The sequence below is a fragment of the Pan troglodytes genome, chromosome 12, assembly GCF_028858775.2.
Source record: "Pan troglodytes isolate AG18354 chromosome 12, NHGRI_mPanTro3-v2.0_pri, whole genome shotgun sequence".
NCBI lineage: Eukaryota > Metazoa > Chordata > Mammalia > Primates > Hominidae > Pan > Pan troglodytes.
Genome location: NC_072410.2, coordinates 58,134,789 through 58,161,421, shown reverse-complemented (window position 1 = coordinate 58,161,421; position 26,633 = coordinate 58,134,789). Strand labels below are relative to the sequence as shown.

Genomic DNA, 26,633 nt, shown 5'->3' with positions numbered 1-26,633 from the left:
TTTTTTTGTACTTTTAGTAGAGACACGGTTTCACAATGTTGGTCAGGCTGGTCTCGAACTCCTGACCTTGTGATCTGCCTGCCTCGGCCTCCCAAAGTGCTGGAATTACAGGCATGCGCCACTGCGCCCAGCTGAGAAGCAAAGTATTCTTAATGCCTAATGTGTGGTTTATACATTTTGTGTTTCATAATGCAATCAAGATTTAAGTCATAATGCCTGTAAGCCAACCCCCAATATCCAAAATTTAAACTCTACAAGGAGTAACTATAGCAGGTTTCATTTATATAAGAGACTCTTAAAAATAGATACTTAAAAGCTAGGTACTTTTTTTTTCCCCAACTCAATAGGATGACCTTGGGAAGGATGCAGAATGCTTAGATTATTTAATTTCTTGTTATATCATAATATGGTAGAAATTGATAAATTGAGATAAGTATTTTCATAGTGATTTAGAATGCTAAATCATGGTAGAGAAACATTCTTAGTGAGCTTTGATTCTAGTTTTGACATTCATTTATTTCATTCCCTGGCAAGCCACCTGTGTCTATATGTATCATTTGTATAATAGCAGTAGTAATGATAAAAGCTGCCACCTCTGACACCCTCGGTGCCAAATATTTAATCCTCTGAATTATCATCCACCTCGTGAGGTAGATAGACCCTGATATCTCCAGATTATAAATGCAGAAACTTCGCAGAAATGGTGGTAGACGCCTATAATCCCAGTTACTTGGGAGGCTAAGGCAGCAGAATTGCTTGAACCTGGGAGGCCAAGGTTGCAGTGAGCCGAGATCGCACCACTGCACTCCAGCCTCGGTGACAGAGTAAGACTCCATCTCAAAAAAATAAAAAATAAAAATAAAAAAAATAAATGCAGAAACTGGAGTCTTGGCCCCTGGATCTATAGCCCTCTATTAAAGTGTTGTTATACCAGTCATTTACTTACTGGAATTAACTAGTAGTAAGTTAAATTTGGCCTTATTTATTACCCAAAACAAGATAGTGGTGAGAAACTCATTACAGGATGCCCTTACCACCAAACTGGTCTTATGGAAATTGATATACTTTTTTTTTTTTTTTTAGACCAAGTCTTGTTCTGTCACCCAGGCTGGACTACAGTGGCATGATCTCAGCTCACTGCCACCTCCACCTCCCCTGGTTCAAGCGATTCTCATGCCTCAGCCTCCTGAGTAGCTGGGACTACAGGCGTGCACCACCATGCCCTGCTAATTTTTGTATTTTTAGTAGAGACGGGGTTTCACCATGTTGGCCAGGCTGGTTTCAAACTCCTGAGCTCAAGCAATCCACCCGCCTCGGCTTCCCAAAGTGCTGGGATTACAGGCGTGAGACACTGCACCTGGCTGGAAATTGATACACTTTTAAAAATAAAATGTCAGAGTAAATTTAATAAAAATCTTTGGGCTGGGCGCGGTGGCTCACACCTGTAATCCCAGCACTTTGGGAGACCGAGGTGGGTGGATCACGAGGTCAGGAGATGGAGACCATCCTGGCTAACACGGTGAAACACCGTCTACTAAAAATACAAAAAATTAGCTGGGTGCGGTGGTGGGCACCTGTAGTCCCAGCTACTCAGGAGGCTGAGGCAGGAGAATGACGTGAACCTGGGAGGCAGAGCTTGCAGTGAGCCGAGATTGCACCACTAAACTCCAACCTGGGTGACAGAGCGAGACTCTATCTCAAAAAAAAAAAAAAAAAAAAAGCCTTTGTTCATTCTATTAGTTGCTGAATTGTTGAGGAGTTTCCCTCCTTGTGTTGGGCAATGCTGTTAGTGGATTCTGGTTATTTATTATTTACTGCTCTACCTCAAGGGGCAAACCATGACCCACAGGACAAATCTCCTGCTGCCTGTTTTTGTAAATAAGTTTCATTGGAACATACCCATGCTTATTCCTTTACATATGGCCTACAAAGCCTAACATATTTACTGTCTGGCTCTCTATAGAAAAGATTGCTAATCTGCTCTATCTTATTCAACGTAAGATTTGAAGCAATCTAATGTAATATCTGATCCTAAACATATATGAAACTTTCTTTAGAAATTTCCATTCAACTTATATCCTTTTTTGCCTCAGCTTCATTCCACTCATTTGAGAATTTTACTGGTATCTTGACACCTGGAAGTTATGTGTAACATTGCCCAAGTGGTTGGATGTGTTTTAGGGTCATTTCTTTCTTCCTGTGGTAAACATTTTTTTCCTATCCCATTAAAAAGATAACAAAGAGGATACAAGAAAGATTTAATTTACAGAGAAATAAAATTTGGCCATGTTAGTTTTTTGTTTACCTTCCCTGCCCAGGAGGAGCCAATCATGTATCCGATTAGGTGGTTATCTGATCCCTTTGAAAATAATGTCTGTCCGTTCTCTCTGTTGAGGCAAGTGAGAGCAAGGGCCCCTTGATGCACTCAAGTTTCACAAGCCTTGGGATCTTGAGGCTACCTTTTACTTAGGGTTCATAATTGATAGTGAGAACCTTTTCCAATATCACACACATGAATATAATTATGATGTGAGAATAACTTTTGTAGAATTACAAAAGAGTACCCTAAGACTAATTATGCAGTGTTAAGTTTTTGCTCTGATACAGCTTCCAAAAGAGATTTGGGTTCAGAAAATGTTATGAATTTTTTTTTTTTAATTTTCCTGGGTGCCCACTACACTACAAAACAGAAATCAAGCATCAGCTTGTTTTTGTTACTTGGCAGGAAGTACCACCATGATGTGGCATTTTGCTTGTACAGTCTGTGTCAATTCAATAGTAAACTTAATCTTACAACAGGCTTTAACTTAATAACAATTTGTATTCCTAGTTGATGTTTAAATGGTAAATTGGGCTAAGTTGGAAAATATATTACATGTATCTGAAATAGGAAAATAGGAATGAATGTTATTATAGGTTGCACATGTATAGTAAGCCTAGTGGTACCAAAACTAAGTTGATCTAAATCCAGCAAGTTTTAGTTAATAAAAATACTTTAAAAAAAAAGCCAAGAAATGTATCTGTTTGTTCTTGGTGGAAATACTCTGGGGAATATGCAGGCTTTACTTGGGAGGAAGGTAGTATTCTATTCAAAAATATACATGCAACAAAGACGAGTAGAGAAATGGAGTTTCTAAAAGATAATACATATCACCAAAATGATGAATGAGCTTTTGGATTTTTTATCAGTAAAAATTGAGACATTCTTTGCTACTTTGGTTTGTACTATTAGCAGCAAAGATATTTCCAAAAGGCTATCAAAATTCATGTTTATGTCCAAAAAAAGATTGTTTAGCTATAATAGCATAATACTTCCCACAAGCATCCAATCTTATTGCTCCTAAATCTAGAGTAGATGAGTGGTAGTAAGAGACATTCCAGTGTGGTGGAAAGAATATAAATGCTCTCTGGGTTTTTTTGGTTTTGCTTTAGGCAGATTATTCAGACATTGAGATTGCTTTCTCACTGTACAATTGGGTAATTTCTTTTTTGTAGAATTTTGTAATAGATTAAGATAATGCATATAAAGTAGCAGGTATATTGCTTGGCACGTTGCTTTTAATTGCCAGCTACGTAGCTCGTCATCATCATTTAAATTAATCATTTAGAGTGATTGTTTCATGAGTAGTTGTGTTCTTTTCACTCAGTGTTTTCTGATGGTTCTCTTCCTCTCTTACAGTAGTGGACAGGGTGTGCGTGTGTTTGCATTTTAATGCTATAACTATGATATTATCAAAATTAAATGAAAATAAACTTTTGGGGGGTGTTTTGATGCAGACAGCTTTATTAAACCGCCTGGAGCGAATTTTCGAAGCATGTTTTCCTTCCATACTTGTCCCTGATGCTGAAGAGGAAGTTACTTCCCTGAAGCACTTGCTGGAAACAAGCACTTTGCCAATAAAAACGAGAGAGGCCTTACCTGAAAGTGGGTAAGTAGGAGACTGTTTTTAGATAGCATGTGTTTTTGTTATTTTTAGTAGTTCTAATTTATAAGTTTATCTTAAAACATTAAGGTTCAGGCCAGGCGCAATGGATCACCTGAGGTCAGGAGTTTGAGACCAGCCTAGCCAACATGGTGAAACCCTGTCTCTACTAAAAATACAGAAAATTAGCAGGGTATGGTGGCGCATGCCTGTAATCCCAGCTACTTGGGATTAAGTCTGAGGCACAAGAATCGCTGGAACCCAGAAGACGGGGGTTGCAGTGAGCCAATATCACTGCACTCCAGCCTCAGTGACAGAACAAGACTCTATCTCCAAAATAAAAAAAATTAAGGCTCAAAAACATTGTGTCAAAACCTAAACTCCCTGCCTTTTTACTTTTGAGCTATTTCTTTTTATATTTCTAAATCAATAATCAGTTGATGTTATACATTATTTTTTGACTTCTTAGAATGAAAACTGAAAATTTAGATCTTACCTCTGCTATTCTCCTCCCCTCATCTTCCCCATATATCAGTTTTTGGTTAATTTCTTATTTGGCATTTTTATTATTATAATCACGTATGTATTGTTGACTCTTAAGCCACTGTTTTCTTTATAGTACAACTTCTTCCTGGACTTCTCTTTTTCATTAATGTTTCCCTACCCTTTAAGAGCTTGTTCATACACTTGTGATCCAACACCTTATCATTCTGCTCCCATCTAGAATGGTTTCAGTCTGGGCTTACACATACATTGCCTTGGGACTTCCCTTCACTTAGATCCCATTTTGGTGGAGCATATCCTCCAATAGCCTTCTGAGAAAAAAGATAGATGGGAGGCAAATTTTTATTCTACTCTCACATTAAATTTATAGTTTAAGATCTCTTTGTTGCTGATATTCTGAAATTTCACAGTGAAATACCTTTTTTTCTTTGAGACAGTCTCGCTCTGTTGCCCAGGCTGGAGTGATCTCAGCTCACTGCAGCCTCTGCCTCCTGGGTTCAAGCAGTTCTCCTGCCTCAGCCTCCCGAGTAGCTGGGATTACAGGCACCCAACACCATGCCTGGCTAATTTTTTGTATTTTTTAGTAGAGATGGGGTTTCACCATGTTGGCCAGGCTGGTCTAGAACTCCTGACCTCAGGTGATCCGCCTGCCTCGGCCTCCCAAATTGCTGGGATTACAGGCGTGAGCCACCGTGCCCGGCCTAACTTAGTTATTTTTCTAGTGACTATAAGTATTGGCTCTTGATTTCATTCAAATAGTTATACACTTACGTTGGACCCAAGAGTAAATGGAATGTGTATTATGTCACAGCCATATTATAAGTAGAACTCATGGTGAAAGTTATTGAGTAACCTGTTGTTGATGGCTTCATCATGGCCTTTGCAGGGAATTGCTAGATGTGTGGACTGAGCTACAGGATATCCATGATGCACATGGCTTGAGATACCAGTGGGGCGGCTCCCATAGCAACAAGAAGCTTTTGTCCTCCTTGGGAATAGACACACGAAACATTGTGAGTTTGTTAGTACCTTGAAAAATCTTTTAATCAACCTGTGGATGTTTTAAAATTCTGTCATACTTCTGTTTAAGCTGTGGTAAGCTAGTTCCTCAGAAAATAAATATTTGGTTTAAATGTTCATTTATATTGAATGTGCTGACTTTTAAACATCAGTCTACCTAAATTTTTCTCTAATCAATACTTATTTTTAGAAAAAATTGTTTTAGTAGTTTTTCTTAAATATAAAATGAAGGAATTGGACTGGGAGATAAAATAACCCATATGGGCAATTTTTAAGTTTCATCAATTTATCATTCCCAATATATGTAATAAAACATCTCAAGCATATTTGGAAACTATTTCATTGTATGATAGATTATTCTCTAAATATATATTCTTTCTGTCTAACGTGTGTGTAGCTCTTCACGGGCAATAAGAAGCAGCCTGTTATAGTGCCCATGTATGCAGCAGGATTGGTAAGTACAAAAATCTCTCTGCATGTATTTATCATTACTGCATCTATTCTGTAAAATCATCTTAAAATACACTTCTATGTCATGCTATATAAGAGACATTTAGTGTTGGAATCTGAAGGGTATAAATAGATCTTTTTTGATCTCATAAATCCCATCAAATATTGATCGTAGGACTTTTAAAATATTTCATTAATTACAGATACTGTTTTTAGATTGAAAATTTTTATCTTAGTAATATTAGCATATATAACTGTAAAATGCACCTTTGGAGGACTCTTTTTCTTTTCTAAACTTGCTTTAAAGAAAAAGCTGAAGTATCAGAAGGCCTAAAGATATCATTTGTTTTAATCCAGTTATTAATTTTAAATGCAATATTGAGGCTATAGATGTACATAAAAGCTTAGAAACACCAAATTATAATGAAATGAAAATGAGCCAGGACTCATAATGGGTTCTTAGTTTTTCCATTAATGTTTTAAATGTGTTGAATTTTGTTTTTTCAGATATGCCAGGTAGTCCCGGAAAACTGAGACATTTTCATTCTGTTCCTTTTCAAGACTCAGTCACATTTTAAAGTTTGATGTTTGTGTTTTTTGGTGTGTATTTTTATCGATGAATAAAAATGCCCCATCAAACTAAAAGCATTACTATAACCGTTAAATTGGAAATAAGGAAAAAATAATGAAGGAATCTTTGGTATAGAATTTATACAACCCATTATGTGCATGTGACAATTTGCTGTGGAACTTGACCTTTAAATCTACAAACTTTCTCCATGAATAAGCACTAATTATTGATTTTGAATTGGAACATTTTGATTTGTTTTGTGGGATTTTCTAGAGTTTTGGTTTTTTTTAAATCTGTTTACTCCTTTGTAAATGGTTATCGTGTACTTTAAAAACATTTTGATGATCCCCACATTGTTTTCTGTTGTAGGTAAATATAATGCTGGACATTTCTTTAACTTTTTGGTTATTTGGATTTCTCTTTTTCTCAAGGAGTAGCAATCCAGAGGTTGTTGATGTTATGGAACTAGGAATTTAATTTGTAGGCACTTTCATTCAGCATATTAGGGGCAGTGACCTACTTAATGCTTATGCGTAGCCTCAGCCCATTAGCCAGTTCTGTGAGGTTTGTGAGAAGTTAGAGGCTAAAGCTTATGCTTTATTTTTCAACCTTTATTAGTAATATTTTTACTATTTCTATGGACTTTTTTTCCCACTTCTTTCCTCCCCTCCCCCCCCCCACCTTTTTTCCAGTTTTTCACATCTGTCAGCTCATACCTATGGCTACTATTTCTATAAGCTTTAATTCCAAAGTTTATTTAATGAATTTAAATGTATCTCCCCCTCCCCCATCTTTGTGATATCTTTCATTTAGAAACTTTTTTTTAATATCAAGTTTTAATTATAGCTAAATTTACCCATGGTACCTTACACATTTGAGATGTTCAATAATCTTTTGATCTCACCTGGAGAAATAGTACCTGAAGTGATCATTTAAGCCACTGGTTCTCAAACTTTAATGTATATAAGAATCACTTGGAAGACTTGTTAAAACACAAATTGTTGAGCACTGCCCCCGACCCCCCTGTTTCTTTTTCAGTATTTCTGAGGTAGGCTCAAGAATTTGCACATCTGACAAGTTCCAAGGTGACACAGAAGCTGCTGATTGGGAATCACAGTTTGAGAACCACTGCTTAAAGTGATCATTCAAATTAAAAAACTTGGCTGAGACTAGTAATTGTTTGCCAAATGTATCGTCTCTGCATAAGGGCACACTAGAGAGCCTGTATAATACATATGGTATTGAGTTAGCCCATGAACTTATTTTTCTAGCTGCTCGGTTAAAGCCTTTCAGATGTGCTACTGTTAAGAATTGATTCTGCAAACTGTTTTAGTTAGTTTACACCTATTTTATTGGGGAAGGGAGGAGGCAGGGATTCTCCTGAAAATTTTAGAAATTTACAGATTCTAACATTAAAGACTTAGCAGCTTTGAGGTTTTGTTTTTGTTTTTGTTTTTTTGGCCCAGTTAAGGGTGATTTTGTCTAGGATATAACCTTTGAAAAACATTCAAAAGCTTTTCAGATATTATTTTAAAACATGTAACAGTTTGACATTTTTCAGGCCTAGATTACGGCCCATTTTGAGTTTGGTAGAGTGTTGATGAAAAATACTGATTTTTTTCCTCTTTATTTCTATAGCCATACTGAACATCTATTTTTCTTACTCAAAAAGCATATTAGGCCGGGCGCGGTGGCTCACGCCTGTAATCCTAGCACTTTGGGAGGCCAAGACGGGTGGATCACCTGAGGTCAGGAGTTCGAGACCAGCCTGGCCAATGTGGAGAAACCCCATCTCTACTAAAAAAAATACAAAAAATTAGTCAGGCATGGTGGTGGACACCTGTAATCTTAGCTACTCGGGAGGCTGAGGCAGGAGAATCGCTTGAACCTGGTGGGTAGAGGTTGCAGTGAGCTGAGATCACACCATTGCACTCCATCCTGGGCAACAGGAGCAAAACTCTGTCTCAAAAAAAAAAAAAAAAAAGGTGTATTAGATTTGTAACAAACCCTGTGGAACCTGTAAGATGTTCTTCCTCTCTAAAAAGGCTGTGTATCTGCTTTGCCTGTCCAAGGAACTAAGTCTCCAGTGCTGTCATAGAGATCAGGATCAAATATTAAGTTTACACTGAAGGATATAGATGTCATATTATATGGCGTGTTTTACAATCAGCTCTCACTTCTCACCATGGGGTAATGTGTACAAAGGGTGCCATTTCTTACAATTTTCGTGTCATTAGTGTTGGATTTTTAGAGGTTAGATGTGACATATTGTTGTCTCCCCCCACCCATCCCGAGTTGGTGCTTCTGCTTTCATGTGACAGTAATAATTCTGTACTTTAAAACATCTGATTTAAAATACAAAGTCTTGCTTTAAAAACTTTTGATTCTAAAGGTATTATTGTGAAATGGTTCTCATTATAGTGCTATAGGATTTTCAGTAAATAAAATTTAAGAATAGCTGGGTGTGGTGGCATGAGCTTGAGGCAAGAGGATCCCTTAAGCCAGGGAGTTTGAGGCCAGCCTGGGCAACATAGTGAGACCTTGTCTCTTAAAAAAAAAAAGACTAGTTCCTTTTTGTCTTCAGTACTTTCCAAGTGACCTGTTTTTTACCTTCTTCTTTCTGATAGATTAAGTTTATGGGCTGTGCCCCCCATCCCCATTAAAGGCTAATATTCCTTTTTCAGGGTATGTTAGAGCCCACCAAGGAACCATTGAAACCACTTTCTGCTGCAGAAAAAATAGCTTCCATCGGTCAGACAGCCACCATGTCACCAGATATGAACACATGTACATCTGATCAGTTCCAGGTAAAAATATCTATATGTGTATAAATATGTTTATGCGTGTATATGCACATATATCCACACATACTGCCTTTTTCCTTCATTTATGACTGTTTTAAAAATATTTGTAAAGCTTGATTTAATGATGGACATGATTTTGATTAATTAACATCCCTTGGAATACAATGAACAAATTGTCTTTAATTTTCAAAAACAGAAAAGCACAATTTGAGAAATGGGTGATTATGGGTAAGTTCTTAAAACTATCCAGGCCTTAGTCTCTTTATCTATAAATTGAAGGGTTTAAAACAGGTATCTCTAAAGTCCCCTACAGTTTGAATATTGTGTGATCATAATTACTGACACAAATCTGGTAAGTGCTGGATTTAAAAAAAAAAAAAAGAAAAAAGGAAACACTGTATTTATACCAACTCTATAAGTCTGCTATTGTATGTGTATTTTTTCTGGAATCCTGTGAAATTTTATAAAGCAGTAAAGGTTAGATATGTCCATTGCCTTAAACTTGTTTTTAGAGTTTAAGCAAAATGGTTATTTAACTCGAAAATGATGTGACCTTTAACTAAACAATCTATGGATTAGGAAAATAGAAAACTCTTTTTTTTTGGAGATGGAATCTTGCTCTGTCTTCCAGGCTGGAGTGCAGTGGTATGATCTCGGCTCACTATAACCTCTGCCTCCTGGGTTCAAGCGATTCTCCTGCCTCAGCCTCCTGAGTAGCTGGGACTACAGGTGTGTGCCAACGTGCCCAGCTAATTTTTGTGTTTTTAGTAGAGATGGGGTTTCACCATGTTGGCCAGGCTGGTATTGAACTTATGACAGGTGATCCACCCACCTTGGCTTCCCAAAGTGCTGGGATTACAGGTGTGAGCCATCACACGCAGCCAGAAAACTGTCTTACCTTTCTTATCCTTTACCTCCTTGGCACACTTAAGCACAAATTTTTTTTCAGACTAATATGTTAATATAAAGTCTTCTCTCACTTTTTGTTCGGGTAAAATGGGCCATTTGGGCTTGCTTACTCTTTCCATATCAAGTTACAAACTGACTCAGTGCTGGTTAAATATTATAGTTTTAGAAGATTAGTATTTTTAAGTGAACATTACCATTTCTAAAACATATTCTTGCCATGTTTTGTCATTTCTTAACCTTAGATGTCATCTTTAATTGTATCTAACACAAAAAGTGTATGCTTGGACAGCCTTTCCCAAAATGTGTTCCCATTGAACATTAATCCCCAGAGGTGGTCCACTAAAGGGTTCCAGGGTAAAGTAAGTTTGGGAAATACTTCATATCATACCCCCAATAACCACCCTTAGAGATCACAGCACACATTAAGGACATTGAAGAGTCCTGCAATGAATGGCCTTAATTTTAATTCATTTCTCAAATTTACTTGGCCACAGGACCTTTTATTGCAGAGATCAGAGGAGAGGGGAGTGGTAGCACCTGCAGAACTAGTGTTTTGAAGAACATACTTTAGAAAATGTGTAAAGCATAGGTCCTGCCATTTTAGGTGTGTTTCAAGAAACATCTAATATTACTGCTGTGTACCACTGTGTTTTATACTTGGGCATAGCTTAAATGTTACTTTGAAGCCGGCTTATAACTAGCACTGAATTAGTGGGCCAGAGGACCTTGATGTTTACAATGCCTGGCCTTGATGGTTGGGCAGCAGACAAAGTGGCTTGGGCAGAATGTCTCCATAGGTAGAATCTGTTCTTAGTTACCTTAATTTTGCTGCCCTGATACGCCCTCTGGCTATAAACTGCTGTCCCAGGTCTGCCCTGTCTATGCATATTTCAGAATTACCTTTCCCACGGCACATTTTTATTTCTGCCTCCATCTGCATTCTTATTCCTACAGTGTTAGGTATTAGGAAAGTATTTTGAGTAACTACTTGGTACATTCACTGAAAATGGAGCTGTACTTATTGAGACCATTTGTTGCTAGTTTTGCTTGCTTCCTCCTCCATCTAACCACTTCCACCTTACAACCCCATAAACTATTGCTTATTGTATCAGTTAGCTGTTGCCTGTCATTTTTTCCTCTAGCTGATTTGATCTTACTGTGTATTTCATTTTAGTCATAGCTTATCACGTTTCTTTTATAATTTCACTATGGACTTGACAAAAAAGTAGTCCAGATGACCTAATGAAAAACATGTTTAGAATTTTGTGCTAAGATGCCTGACCTCCATCACAGAATTGTATGGTCCTTGCTTGACTCCATACCTCTGACTCAGGTTAAAATATTTAACAGAGCAGGCATGGTGGCTCATGCCTCTAATCTCAGCACTTTGGGATGCCAAGGCAGGTGGATTGCTTGAGCCCAGGAGTTCGAGACCAGCCTAACCAACATGGCAAAACCCTGCCTCTACAAAAATTAGCCAGGCATGATGGCATGAGCCTGTAGTCCCAGCCTCTAAGGAGGCTGAGGTGGGAAAATCACTTGAGCTCAGAAGCTTGAGGCTGCAGTGAGCCGTGTTCACACCAGTGCACTCCAGCCTGGGCAACAGAGTAAAACCCTGCCTCGAAAAAAAAAATTTAACAAACATCTGACGTACATTTTCTAAAGAGTCTCTTTACAAAAAATTATATATATATATGTATGTGTGTATATGTGTGTGTGTGTGTGTGTGTGTGTGTGTGTGTGTGTGTATGTGTATATATATATATATATTTTTTTTTTTTTTTTGAGGTAGAGTCTTGCTCTGTCACCCAGGCTGGAGTGCAGTGGCATGGTTTCAGCTCACTGCAACCTCCACCTCCCGGGTTCAAGTGATTCTCCTGCCTCAGCCTCCCAAGTAGCTGGGACTACAGGCACACACCACAACACCAGACTAATTTTCGTATTTTTAGTTAGAGACAGGGTTTCACCATGTTGGCCAGGCTGGTCTCAAACTCCTGACCTCAAGTGATCTGCCCACCTCAGCCTCCCAAAGTGCTGGGATTACAGGCGTGAGACATCGCACCCGGCCTAGAAAATATTTCTTACCACTCTTCTTTGGCATGCTACATACACACACACACACATATGTGTGTGTCATACAAATGAAATACGTGTGTGTGTATATGTGTGTGTATGTATATATATATTTATGTAAATATATGTAATTTTACTTTTTGGCCATGCAGGAAGTTACGTCTTCCTACACCCCTAGCCTTTAGTGCTAGAAGCAACAGTGGCTTTCAAACTTAGCACAAGCACAATTGTATAATTCCCATTATGACTGCATGCTTTTGGGTCTGTCTATTCTATCCCAATTTTGGTACCCATTGAGTTTGTTTTTATCTTCCAAATTGGCTTGTATTCATTGATCTTATAACTATTGCATCTCTTGTTTAGAAATTTATTAACTTAGTTTAAGGGTGAAAACAGTAATTTTACCTTTTTTGGGATTGTGTGTGTGTTTTCATTTTTATCTGCTGAATTTCAAGGTCACACCATTGTGCCACTACTGATTTCCCTCTTAGTAAGGTCAATACTTTACACTTTATTCATTGCTGAGTAGGGTCAACACTCTGACTAGCAGTTATCCATCTAGTCACCGGTAGCACCTTCTCTTAGACTGCCTGATGTATTTTAGTTGTGAATCAGAATTTTAGAGCTAGAAAAGAAAAAATGATTATGTAGTTCCATGCTCACTTTTTTTTTGAAACAAGAGTTTTGCTCTGTTGCCCAGGCTAGAGTGCAATGGCGCAGTCTCAGGTCACTGCAACCTCTGTCTCCTGGGTTCAAGTGATTCTCCTACCTCAGCCTCCCGAGTAGCTGGGATTGCAGGCACCTGCCACCACACCTGGCTAATTTTTATATTTTTAGTAGAGACGGGGTTTCACCATGTTGGCCAGGCTGGTCTCGAACTCCTGACCTCAAGTGATCCACCCACCTCGGCCTCCCGAAGTGTTGGGATTACAGGTGTGAGCCACCGCGCCTGGCCACCATGCTCACTTTTTACAGCATTGGAAAGGCTAAGTGATTTACCCAAAACCATGTATTAGTGGTACTGCTAGGACTGGAATCCAAGCCTCCTGTCTCCATGTTTTTGTTCTTTTTATTATGACCTTATTTGCCTAGTGCTTTTATCTCTGCAGTAATAATTCATACCACATTGCTTCAAGTGGTTTTAAAACGCTTCATTCTCAAGCTTTCTCTGGTTTCCATACTTGTGAACGTCATTAGTTTTAGTCTTTTTTTGCTTCGGTATCCTGTTTTTCACCTTTTTCATTTCCATTAAATGTTGATTCGTGTTTATCACCTCATTATGATTTTGGCTGTCTTCAAAATACCATACCCCTATTTGAGCAGCTCAGATTTCAGCAAATCATTAAATCATTGAAATATTTCTAAGCACCCAGCTACTTGACATCATTCAGATAGAATGTGTTTTCGGATAGATGTGTTCATGAAAGAACTTGCTCCATTTATTCAGAAATCGTTATTGTATATGTATAAACCTAGATTTTGTCCATTCATTCAGTGTTGAATATGCCCAAAGGTGTCACTGATGTAGAAGTGGAGTAAGTTGAATCTGCTAGAATGCTTAGAGATGTTTGTTTCCTTTTATGATCAGCTAAAGAAGATATTTCTAAATATTTATTAGCTGTGCAGGTAGGTTATAAACTAGGTTTTTTATTAGCTGTGCAGGTAGGTTATAAACTAGGTTTTCAGCAGTTTTTAAACTTTTATCTGAAATAATTATAGATTCATAGGAAGTTGCAAATATAGTACAGAGAAGTCCCTTGTACCCTTCACCAGTTTCCTCCATGGTTACATCTTACATAATATGCTATAATGTGAAAACCAGGAACATGACATTGGTACAATATGTGTGTATAGTTCTATATCATTATATCACATAGGTAGATTCCTGTAACCACCACCACTATTAAGAACACCCTTAATAGTCACTGCCCCACAACCATCCCTATCCCATCCCTTACACCCACTAATTAATGTTAGTATTTTACTCGGTTTATACCTTGCTCCAGGCTGGACCTGATTTTTGGAGACTAAATACTTAAATTAATTTGCCTGTCATTGGTATCCCAGTTATCCAGACAATCGTATTATAATATCATGGAGTTAGACTTTACAAAAATAACTGATTCATGCTCCTTTTCTATAAAAAACAGCAAGTGATCTTACCTACGCAGAAAAAAATATAAAGTTTTAACAGTGCCTGCCTTACAATAAAGCGTAGTGGTAAGCGATGTCCAAACAAAAGACGATAACATTTTGATATCAAAAGTCTAATAAAATACAGGTTATTTTAACACCATCCCCAAAAGAAAAGAAAAAACCAACATTTTTTCATGTAAGAATATTTTAAAATGAAGTGTGAATGCTCATTTTAAAAATGTGTTTGCACTGCCTTCCATCTTAAATTTACCATTTGCTTATTTTATATGTTTGACAGTTACGAAATTTAAACCCCTGGAATAGTGAATTTTTTTTTTTTAAACAGTCTCACTCTGTCGCCCAGGCTAGAGTGCAGTAGTGGCACGATCTCGGCTCACTGCAACCTCCACCTCCCGGGTTCAAGCAATTCTCCTGCCTCGGCCTCCCAAGTAGCTGGGATTACAGGCGTGTGCCACCATGCCTGGCTAATTTTTTTTATTTTTAGTAGAGACAGGGTTTCACTGTGTTAGCCAGGATGGTCTTGATCTCCTGACCTTGTGATCTCGGATCCCAAAGTGCTGGGATTACAGGCGTGAGCCACCGTGCCCTGCCTGAGCATCCCTTGAGTGTATTGTTTTTAAAATTCTATGCTCACTTCAGCAGCACATTATAAAATTTGGCAAGGTCAGAGGAGATTAGCATTGCCCCAGTACGAGGATGACACCCAAAATTAAATTCTGGTATCTAATAAGTAATTTCTAAATGAAAGAAGTTGATTAAAATAGATATTTTAAGTCAACACTTTAAAAATGTCTTATTAGCCCATAATTTTCAAAATTTGGAAAATTGTAAGGAACCAGACAGACCTTAGACTTTGAATCTTCTTGTTTTATACCATGTTTTAATTTTTATTGTAATCACATCAATAGTTTAAATCATGATTTGAGAATAGATTGAAATCTTGACATAGAATCAGTTCATAAATTTGTTTAAAAATGTAAAGATAATTTCATTTCCCAGATACAACTTTTTAAATGTCAATAACCTGTACTGTTTGTAAATTTTGCAATTTCAGTTTGTGCTGATATTTGCAGGTAACCTTCTGAAATTGTAAATTATCCCAATTTTGTCTTTAGGTACTTTGTTGCCTAATGGTCTTGCTATAATTTTTTTTTTTTAAGGATTCTTTACGTTGCTACAACCTGTACTGATTAATTTTGATTTTTTGGTTTTCAACTCTAGGAGTCTCTACCACCCGTCCAGTTTGACTGGAGTAGCAGTGGCCTTACTAACCCTTTAGATGGTACGTCTCTCCGTAGAGCCTCTAGCACCAGAGCTAGAGTTAAGAAAGCTACAAAGTTCAGACAAACTTCTCTCTGCTGATTTCCTTTTTTATTTGAACATAACTTATTCTTATCTTTGGAAATTCAGGCTTTCTTTCTGAACAGTAATTGCTCAAGAAACCAGCCGTTATTATTATCAACAGTATTAATGTCCAAATATAGGTAATAGTAGTTAGGTAAAATTTTAGTTTCTTTAAGTCAAAAGTAAGCTCCTTTATTTTTTACAAATATCTAGATAGTTTAAAAGGTATTTTAGCTAGGACCAATTTACCTTGAATTTTTTTCTGTAAGTAAGTTTTAATTTATGGAATTTTCTTGGATGCAAAGTCTTGTGACTAGAGGCTGCTTCAGAGCACAAAGCACAATTATTTAGCCAAAAACAGCGTGCATAGATCCATGTTTATTGACTCAAAGTAGTTTTTAGATTTAATATTTTATAGAGCACCTATATGCAAATAGAAAATAAATTTCACAATCCTTTTCTAAAGCGTGTCTCCAAATGTTAGTAGGCAGTTCTAAAAATAATTGGTTTCACTTATGGCTTTAAAAGAAAATCCTCAAAAAGGAATAACTTATTTCAGTAATGTAATGTGGGCTCTTTAAAATAAGTAACACACCAATGCTAGTTTCTAGTATTGACACCACAAGTTTTAAGTGGATCCCAAGATGTAATTGCTCTTACTCCTTGTGCTTAAGTTGTTCGAGCCATTGTCTAAACACCTATCATTGTCTAAATGGCAATTATTTTGCCATTGTAAAAAAACACTATCAGCTTGGCCTTATAGTGGGGTCCTAGGATATCTGGAAAGCATCCAATTGAATTAATATAGTGCTGAAGGAAAGCCTGGATGCACTTTTTGCTGTTGTCTGGTGTCTTCAGTCAAATCATCATGCTTTTTATTAACAAACAACTTCTTTAAAAATGTATACTATTTCTGATTACTGTTTCAGAGTTAAAGGGGAACAGTACAGCTTGAGGTTGCACATCAGGGTAGGGTAGTTATGACATTCTTTATTATGTTATTTTATTTTAAACTAAGTTAACACATTGGTGCGTGTCCTGAAACTGACAACTTTGTCACTTTTTAAAAAGCATTAATTAGAAACCAATATTACTAACATGAAAGATTGATTTGGGCATGTACAGTGATTTCTAATGTTGGGTTGAGATTAAAGTATTGTTTCCCTTTAACGGGTACGCATTCCTTTCGGTCTTTCTGGTATGGCTTCCAGTTTTGATTGAAGCAACTGAACTCCTAAAACCTTACTAAGTGTTACATTCTTTACATTGTACATGAGAAAATGTACATTGAATTAAATTGTTATTTTAGAAATGTCCTTAGTAATGAAAAACTAATACTGTACACATTGTTTTAATGTTGATTTTTAAAATGTGTAATGATTACTAATTATAACCTGCATGTTCAAGTGTGTGTCTTACCCCTTTTTACACATAACCCCTCCTCCCTTGGCTTACCTTCTGTGTGGCTGCCTACCAACACGGTCACTGAATTTCAAGCTAGTGGAGGTTCCACTCTTCTGAACCTTGATTTCTTTGGGCCCGTGGATGACAGTAGCTCTAGCAGCAGCACCACAATCCCAGGTCAGCAGAGTGTTAAAACCACAATTCCAGTTTATTTACTAAAAGCATGACCACATCACTTGACTTTCCTATAAACAAGGAAACAAGTAGATTGTATTCTCTATAATGTCTTTTTAATACTTTTCTTTCATCTGTTGTTATTTTCTAGTATCTGATTACAAAAAAAATGACTTATGTATTTCAAGGAAAACTTTCTCAGAGTTTAATATTCAAAGCTGAAAGTAGTTTCTAGGAATAAAACATCCCTAATGTCCTTAGAGAGTTAAAGGCAGGGCTGTTGGGTTTTTTTTTCCTCTAAGTGGAAAATGTGATATTTTATATGCTTATTTTTAAAAGCATATTCTATAAAGCCATTTGAAAAAAATACAAGTTTAGAGATAGAATATTTTAGTATACAAAGATGACTTTACATTGTAGTGCCTGTAATAATATAACCTTTACAAATTCCAGCATTCAATTAGTTGTTTATTAGTGCTGCTAAATATATAATTGGGTTCCAAAATGTTGGAGTCTAGCACTAAGTATATAGTCCCACATAGAACTATTTCTGTTTTTATGTAGCTCTTAAATAGAAAGTATACTGTTAGTTTTCCATGGGGAAAAAAATGTTACAAAAGTTAATAGTAGAAAATAATTGCTATGAGATACTAAAAGCTAGAGATTAAAACTTACTGGATAAAAGCTAGAGATTAAAACTTACTGGAGTGCCTGTTAATATTCAGCCCTGCAAAAGTTCAGTTCATTGACCAAAGGACTAATGTACTTTGTCACTTTCTAACTGAATAAAAGATTAAAATTATAATGGCATTTTTATGTTTACATTTTATTCAATATTAATAACTGTCATCCCAACATGTGATCTGGTAATCATGTCCATTGATCACCAGACAGCTGTTGGGGTGCCGTAGAGATGCCCATGCCCAGAATGCATAGTGAGAGTCCCTTTCTGTCCCCACTAGTGGCCAGTTTCACAACTAGCCTGGTTCCTGAGAATTCACTGGTTTTGTGCTATTCCACTAGATAGTGCTACCACCCACTTCCAACAGTTGAGCAGCCATGATGGGCTGTGGATGGGGGAGACTAACAGTCAGCTCAGAGTGAACCTGGGACCTAGGATGCCCTTCTTGAGATCTGGTTATGCAAATCTGATTCTGCTGCAGGGAAGTTCCAAGGTCATTTGGTATAGAATGACTGGATTCCTCAAATCCAAGCCCCTGGTTATTCTTACTGTTTTCAAGATTTTGCAAGCATATAAAAAACCAATCTGTCTGGTTTTGACTTCAAAATGATATTGTACTATTTACTTAAATTACTTCTAAATTTACATTTGATCTGTGCAATGACCTGGGTGAGCTAATTGTCTGACATTTTAGAATACTTACTGGGGGGTAGGAGGGACAACCAAAAACATGTATATCTTTTTGTTACTGTATTCCCAAGAATTATTAAGCTCCCATTTTAAATTTGCTCTCAGCTTTGTTTTGTCATAAACTGTATTATAATTTGAATGAGGTCACTGTTTTTCTTTTGGATCCCTAAAAACCTGGTTTAAATTTAATTTTTGGTTACATTTCAAACTCATTTAAAAACCATTCATAGGAGCACAAATAACGTGGCTATATAAAGAAGTACAGAAATGACCTGATAATCAGGCTCAGTGTACACAGCTGCGAGAAGAGCAAGCGGTTTCAGAAGCTTAGAGCTGTAATGGAAGTGAAATCAGCATGGTCAAATGCAGTTCTCATTACTTTGGAGCCTTTTAAATATTTTTGTTCAGTATTTTCATTAATATGCTCTAGATGCTATATAAATTTGATTACTATATATTTGCTTTGGCTTCTTTTTATTGCTATTGGGTTTTGTTAAAAGTTACCATCAAGCTACAGGTATCAACACCTTCCTTAGTATTCCATTTCATCACTTGCTTGCATTTTTTCTGACTTGTTTCTGGGAAAGTCATTTCGTCTTAGCTTGCGGTTATTTAATTATTTTGTGTGTGAGACTTAGGAGGTTGGCATAGAACTTGGTTGGCTAGCTTTAGTTATGTAACTAAACCATGCCTCATTAAGGCTCTGTTAAAAAAAAAAAAAGACCTTCCATTAAAAAAATTACTCTCCAATTATTAAATAGTTGTCTTGTTTTTGAAAAATCTAATCATAGTTTTGGGGGGGTTTTTGGTGTGGTGGTAGTTATTTGGAGGTGTGATTTTGTTGTCTTTTTTTTAATCTGCCTCTTTACTGTTTGACAGTCAAGTGGCCAGTATTTTATAAACCCAACTAAGTTTTTACTAGCACTTACCTATTGCCAATCAGAATGCAGTTATTTATTCTGCCTTATACACTAGACAGCAACTTAAATTTTGTGGTTGCTGGAATCTAGCCTTTAGAGAGGGAGGTAATTTGGGCTCATTTAGTCCCTTTACAGACATATACAATTTTTTACATTTTAATTGCAACCCATATTCTTATTACAGGAACACAAAGGAAAGTCCTTTTAAAGTATATTTTGAAACCGTACCTTAATGAAATATTGAGAACTTGGGAGAGTCAATATACATTTTCTATAGCCTTCCTCCCTTGTTAGACTTCGTAACTGTGGAAGTCGCTTTTGCTTGTCTGATTTCTGTAAACATCTGAGATCTGTGTTTACTTCTGTAAAGTTGGTTAATAGAAGTCAGTTTCTGATTTTTTAATTTTTTAATATGTTAAGTATCTTAAAAGGAAAAAACTTGTTAATCTAAATATATGCATTTATATATGTTATTTATATATAACTTGATCTGCTGATCTTACAGGGCATTTTTTTAAAGAAATAATAAGTAAAAATTTCAGAAGCTCTAAGACATTCTTCCTTAGAATTTTGCTTTGCTGTTAACGCCCGGCAACTCATGAACTTTTTTTCTCAAGTTATTTGCTGGTACCAGGAGAGTGTAGGATTAAAAAAATTTTTTTTTACTCTGAATATTATTCAAAGTGTAACTTAAGTTTAAAATATTTAAACTGTTCTTTTTAATGTTATTGTTGTCATCATTGCTATAAATCTGTATTACATGAGAAATACACAAAGTTATATGTATTTTAATGCAGTCAGATGGGGGAGATTTTTTAAATCAATTTTTGCAATAAATCTAACCCTCTGAGCTTCCTTTTGAATTACTCTAACAAGATATTTGAACTAATGACTACCAGACTCAGATATGAGACTACAGAAATTAACCCTGTAGACAAGAATTCTCATTTTGTTCAAAAGTAGTACTTTTACTCACCTTTTCTGAAAATCTTTTACCCTCCCCACCTCTAACCTGAAGAAAGAGCTATGTGGCATATGTTTATGATTAGTCCTTAGTCATGATTTTTTTTTTTTTTTTTTTGAAACAGAGTCTTGTTCTGTCACCCAGGCTGGAGTTCAGTGGCGTGATCTCGGCTCACTGCAAGCTCCGCCTTCCGGGTTCACGCCATTCTCCTGCCCCAGCCTCCTGAGTAGCTGGGACTACAGGCGCCCGCCACCATGCCCGGCTAATTTTTTGTATTTTTAGTAGAGATGGGGTTTCACCGTTTTAGCCAGGACGGTCTCGATCTCATGACTTTGTGATCTGCCCGCCTCGGCCTCCCAAAGTGCTGGGATTACAGGCGTGAGCCACCGCGCCTGGCCAGTCATGATATATTTAAACTAACCAGATCATTTACCATGTTTGAGACTTTGTGGTAGCTTCTAAATCTTTTTCTGTGGAAGAAAATAGAGAAAAAATAAGGAGGTGAGGAAACAGGAAAATTTTTAAAATGAGATTAGTTAATTGAAAAATGGGGTGTCACATCATGTGCATTCTATTTATAAAACATTGATAATTTTATATCACATCCTAATCCAAATTGGGGGAGTTTTCTATAGCAGATAGAAATTTTAGAAGTATTTGGGTAGCATCGGCTGCATAAATGCTAGCTTAAGGATATATTCATTCCAAAATGGAATTTGAAAAGTATTTTCCTGTTTTATAAAAACTCCAAAAAGTGGAGTTTATACTTTAAAAAATAAATGCAGTATTGCAGTGTTCTAAAGATATGTTCTGTTTGTAAAACACTCAGATGTTTACAGAATATTGCCTTTTGCATCTTGGATTGTGGCTAACTGGGTAACCCACTGCAGCCTGCCATCACTGACTATCATTTTATACTATAAGGTGTGGATCCGGAGTTGTATGAGTTAACAACTTCTAAGCTGGAAATCTCCACCTCAAGCCTCAAAGTGACTGATGCATTTGCAAGACTCATGTCTACAGTAGAGAAGACAAGCACATCTACCAGGTAAATAAATAGTGTCAATTATACCCACATTTTGAATTCTGAGATAAAACGACCCAAAGGAAAAAGCATGTCAGTTGACAGCATTTCAATATATTATATCACAACTTGCTTTATAAAAGTCAGTCAATGCCCAAGCCCAGAAAATATTATCAAATTATGTTTAATTATGAACTTTATTAGAACAGGATTATTTCATAAGAGATTGGCCAAGGCTGACAGATGTGGTTTTCTTCCCCCACCCCCCGCCCCCCTCACCTCACTTTGTAGAGACTAATTCTGATTAAGTATTGTGATCATAAAGCCATTATAGAAACACTCTCCCTTTCTCTTCATAATTACTGAGAAGATCATCTTTGAGAACCCAGTTTTGTAATCCTGGAGTCACCTAGGCTGATCTTTTTACTTGCGGGCTAAGATGGTTCTTGGAATTTTCATTGACATGCACCTCTGATTTGGGAGGTAAAGCCTTACTTTACCAAGCTTTCTAGAAGCCCCTTCAGAGGCATGGCCTATAGAAGAGCAATTACCATCTCCCTGTGTTGGAACTAAAGGCACGGAATGTCACTCGGGCCATGTGTTTGCGATTCAGAGAATCTTTAGTTTCATATGATTAGGCTAGTACAATCCATTGCTTTGAGTTATTGTTAACCATAAGACTAAGTCAGTTTCTAACAGGAAGATACTATTCTGAACCAGGAAATCACTAGTGCAAAAGCAAATACTGGTTGATTGACACGCCAGCTCTGCTGTCTCAAATCTGTGATGCATCAGCATTTTAAAGTGGAACTATTTACCTATTAGTTGCCTACTTTGAAAGAAGTGTTATAGCTCTTTCTCCTGAATAAATACATCCCAATCACATGTTAAATTCAGGTTTATAGTTTAAATAGATTCTTCTATAGAAAGACATCCATTTAAAAAAGCCTTTTTTATTGTGAATAATAAATGTTTATCTCTCTTAACTTCAGCTTGAATTATCATATTGTCTTTTAAACTTTGTGTGCTTTTATTCCCCCAGATTTTTCTTATTGCCTTTAATATTTATAATTATGAAATACATTATTATACATTAGACTACCCTTAACTTTTCCCTAGAATGGCTTTGTAGCATGTAAATCCTTGTTTGTCTGCCAGTTCTCTCCATTGTTCTCATAGCCCCATGTCTTTGCAGTATGCCACCTGGCATTGCCAAAGCCTCCTCTTCAATGAACCTACTCGTAAATGTGGCTATGTGGATTTTTTTAAATTTTTTCTTTCCAAGTAAATCACTTCTTCAAATTGAAACTCCTCTCATAGAAAAAAATGGATGAGAAATTTGTATATGTTAACTAAAAGCTAACACACATTTGACTTAAAAACCAAAAAGGATGCTTTTATTGTTTGGGTTTCCCCCTGCTATTTTTAGGACAACCCTTTCTGGGACAGTTCTACTCTTTCCTTCCTTTGTTTCCCCTGCAGTCTCACTGACCAAAGAACTATAGAAGTTTTGAAAATCCCAATGATGAGAATTCATTTTGTGCCATTAGGAGGAGCTCTAAACCACCTTAACTTGTTCTCCTAATTCGTTAACTCATCCTTGAAACATGCTGAATCTAGAGAACTCTTCCAAGCCCTATCACTTTTAGAAGCTATTTTCATTTTTTCTCTTGTTCTATACTAATAGGGAATGAACTAATAATGTATCCTGGAGTTAATGTCTGCTAATTCTGTATTGAGTTACTCGCTAGGACCTGTCCAGCATCATGTTTAAAACAAAATAAATTGGAGAGAACAGGTTGCCAACTTTGTATTTTCTGTTTTGAGAAATGTCATTTGAAAATGGTAAAAAATACAAATGCCCGCAAGTCTTAAAATACTGTAAAATGTCCCAACAAGTGATTCTCAATCGTACAGAGCAGAGACAGGCTGGTGGCATAATTTCAGAAAGCATTTTTAGTATCTTATTTTTAGGTTTTCTTTCATTTTTCTCTTGAATAAAGTAAACTGCAAAAAATAAAGCTCAGCAAAATCTTCTTGGCTATTGACAATAAGCAGAAGATAAAGTGAAAAGGCATTTTGGTAGACTATAGGGTAAGAAGGAGTTAAACAGTGGTCAAGGTAGAAGAAATTTGACGTGGACCAAACAATATCCAGTACTCTTTACTAAGTGCCTTTGAATGTCTCAGGGAATTTATATGTGCTCTTCTCTTTTGGAACACAAGTTGTGAAAGTGACTTCTCACTTTGAGTTTTTTAAAGAAATGCAAATTCTTAGTTTTAAAATAGTTCCATCTTCTTGCCTAACTTTCCTAATATGGAGGAAAATTACTTCCTATTCTAAATCACTACTAATTAGTGACAGCTAGTTAGTAGCCATAGACCTGTAACTGAAGTTTATGCAGGTCAAAGAAATTTTATTCTTTTTTAGGCCTTTTTATTGAGATAAAAATTTATAATTCACTCAGGTGTTCAATTCACTGGTTTTTAGTATATTCACAAGGTTGTGCAACCATCATCACTATCTAATTCCAAAACATTTTTATCACCCCAAAAAGAAACCCTGTACCCATTAGCAGTCACTCCTCAAAAAGAAACCCTGTACCCATTAGCAGTCACTCCTTATCCCTCTCGTTCCCCAGGCCCTGGCAACTACTAATCTGCTTTCTGTCTCTACGGATTTGTCTTTTCTGGTTATTTCATATAGATGGAATTCTATAGTCTGCAGCCTTTTGTGTCTCGGTTTTGCTTAGCATTCTGTTCTCAAGTTCATTCATGTTGTAGTATGTATCCGTATTTGTTTTTTGGCTGCATAATATTTCATTGGAAATAGCACATTTTGCTTTTCCGTTAATCAGTTGATAATTGGGTTGTTTTCACTTTTTGACTATTATGAGTAATGTTGCTGCTGTGAACACTTGTGTATATGTTTTTGTGTGGACAGATGTTTCCAACTCTGTTAGGAGTGGAATTTCTGGGTCATATAGGAACTCTAACTTTTTTGGGGAACTGCCAAACTTTTCCAAAGTGATGGCACCATTTTACATTCCCACCAATAATATACATTCCAAGTTCTTCACATTCTTACCAACACTTTTTATTGGTCTTTTTGGTTATAGCCATCCCAGTGGGTTTGAAGTGATATCTCATTGACATTTTTGTTTGCATTTCCCTGATAGCTAGTGATGTTGAGCATCTTTTCATGTGTTTATCGACTATTTGTGTATCTTCTGTGGAGAAATATCTGTTCAGATCCTTTGCCTTTTTTGTTTATGTTTTGTTTTAGTAGAGACAAGGTCTCAGTATGTTGCCCCAGGCCGGTCTTAAACTCTTGAGCTCAAGCGATCTCCCTCCTCAGCCTCCCAAAGTATTGAGATTACAGGCATGAGCCACTGTGCCCAGCCATTTGCCTATATTTTAATTGGATAATTTGTCTTTTTATTGTTAGGTTGTAAGATTTTTAAGTATATTCTGGATACTAAGCCTTTATCAGAGAAATGATTTGAAGATATCTTTTCCAATTCTGCAGGTTGTCTTTTCATTATCTTGATAGTATTCTTTGACACACAAAAGCTTTTAATTTTGATAATATCTAATTTTTCTTGTGATTTAGGTATCATATCTAAGAAATCATTGCCCAATTCATGGTCACAAAGATTTATACCTAGATTTTCTCCTAAGAGTTTTATAGTTTCAACTCTTACATTTAGGTCTTTTATCCATTTTGAATTAATTTCTGTCTATGGTATGAGGTAGGAGTCCACATTCATTCTTGTGCAGGTGGATATCCAGTTGTCTGAAAACTGTTGAAACGATTTCTCCCACTGAAAGGTTTTGGCACATTTGTCAAAAACAAAAATTAAAAAACAATTGATCATGTTTTTTTCCTGGACTCTCAATTATATTCTCAATTATATTCCATTGATAAAAAGGATAAATCTTCACTAGAGAGGAATAGATCAAAATTAGGTCACTGCCTTTGAGAAATGATCATGATATAACTTTATTTTCAAACTCTCCTTAAGTGTTTACTTCTTCCCATATTCTAAGAAGACTAGCTCACACCCATGCACAATGACCACAGATAAATGCACAAACTATGAACTGTGTAAACTTGTTTTTATTTTAAAATATAATTTCATATTGCCTCTGAAATAAGGCAATTGTTTAAAACCCTAGAATAATCTTTACCAACTGTTTCTTAGATAAAAACTTATTTTTTGCTGTCTGTTCCTACACCCAAACTGCACTCCACAAATGGGAAAGTCCATTTAGGTGCACATTTATTCACTGTTGTTTTAAATAACCATCTATCATTATAGAAGTAGTAAAGTATATTTTTAGAAAGTTAGGAAATCCAGACCAAAAAAAATTAAAAATGAAAGTATCACATTCTTACCATTCAGGATCACTATAATTCCTTAGTGTAATTCTTTCAGATCTTTTTCTATGCAAATACATATATGGGGGGGGGGGTTCCACCAAAAATGAGATTTTAGAGGTCATAGTGAATTGACCTCTAAAATTGACCTAGTCTTAGTCAGTGATCTCTGTCAATTTCAGTGAGTTTTCATTTCATCCACTTAGGCTATATTCAGATTTCTCCAACTATCCTTTCTCAGCTTTGTACAAACCAGTACTCAATTGAAGACTATTGTACCTGGCTGTTGGGGCTCTTAAGTCCCTTTTAACCTAGCATATCTCCTCATTCCTTCTGTTTTCTTATTAACAGTAGCTTATATAAAGATTAGTATAGGTGTCCTACAGAATGTCCTAAAAGCTCTGGATTTGTCTGTTTGCTTCCTTCAAGTAATATTTGCTGTGTTCTCTATCTCCCTATTTTCCTGTAAATTGGAAATTATATCTAAAGGCTTGCTGAATTCAGGGTAAATATTTTGGCTAGAATGCATCCTAGGTGTTATATCACATCAGAAGATCCATACATCTGGTTGACTCCATTGTTAGTGGTGCTGAGATTGACGATTGGTGAGAAACTGACCTTTTCCATTATACAGTTTCAG

At 36.4% G+C, this 26,633-nt stretch overlaps 1 protein-coding gene and 1 long non-coding RNA gene across 8 annotated transcripts in view; one reads left to right on the top strand and one right to left on the bottom strand.

The window, feature by feature from the left end:
• The window catches only part of AFTPH (aftiphilin), a 67,932-nt gene that overhangs the window by 38,803 nt on the left and 2,496 nt on the right, over window positions 1–26,633 (top strand). For 2 of the 6 annotated variants that reach the window (XM_009442557.5, XM_001165739.8), the window contains exons 3-9: window positions 3,778–3,929; window positions 5,314–5,440; window positions 5,845–5,901; window positions 9,153–9,275; window positions 15,633–15,693; window positions 17,253–17,336; window positions 21,514–21,637. In XM_009442557.5, the coding sequence (XP_009440832.4) occupies window positions 3,778–3,929; window positions 5,314–5,440; window positions 5,845–5,901; window positions 9,153–9,275; window positions 15,633–15,693; window positions 17,253–17,336; window positions 21,514–21,637 (728 nt within the window). The remainder of the gene's footprint in view (window positions 1–3,777; window positions 3,930–5,313; window positions 5,441–5,844; window positions 5,902–9,152; window positions 9,276–15,632; window positions 15,694–17,252; window positions 17,337–21,513; window positions 21,638–26,633) is intronic. The other 4 variants (XM_515513.9, XM_009442558.5, XR_010149437.1 and 1 more) reach the window with 2 other exon arrangements.
• Window positions 7,800–26,633, bottom strand: part of LOC107973490 (uncharacterized) — a 35,470-nt gene continuing 16,636 nt past the window's right edge. Inside the window, exons 4-5 of one of the 2 annotated variants that reach the window (XR_010149440.1) lie at window positions 17,211–17,404; window positions 7,800–8,427 (exon numbers count right to left, since the gene is read on the bottom strand). This is a non-coding gene — a long non-coding RNA (uncharacterized LOC107973490). Of the gene's footprint in view, window positions 8,428–16,023; window positions 17,405–26,633 lie in introns of those variants that run through there. The other variant, XR_010149439.1, reaches the window with a different exon arrangement.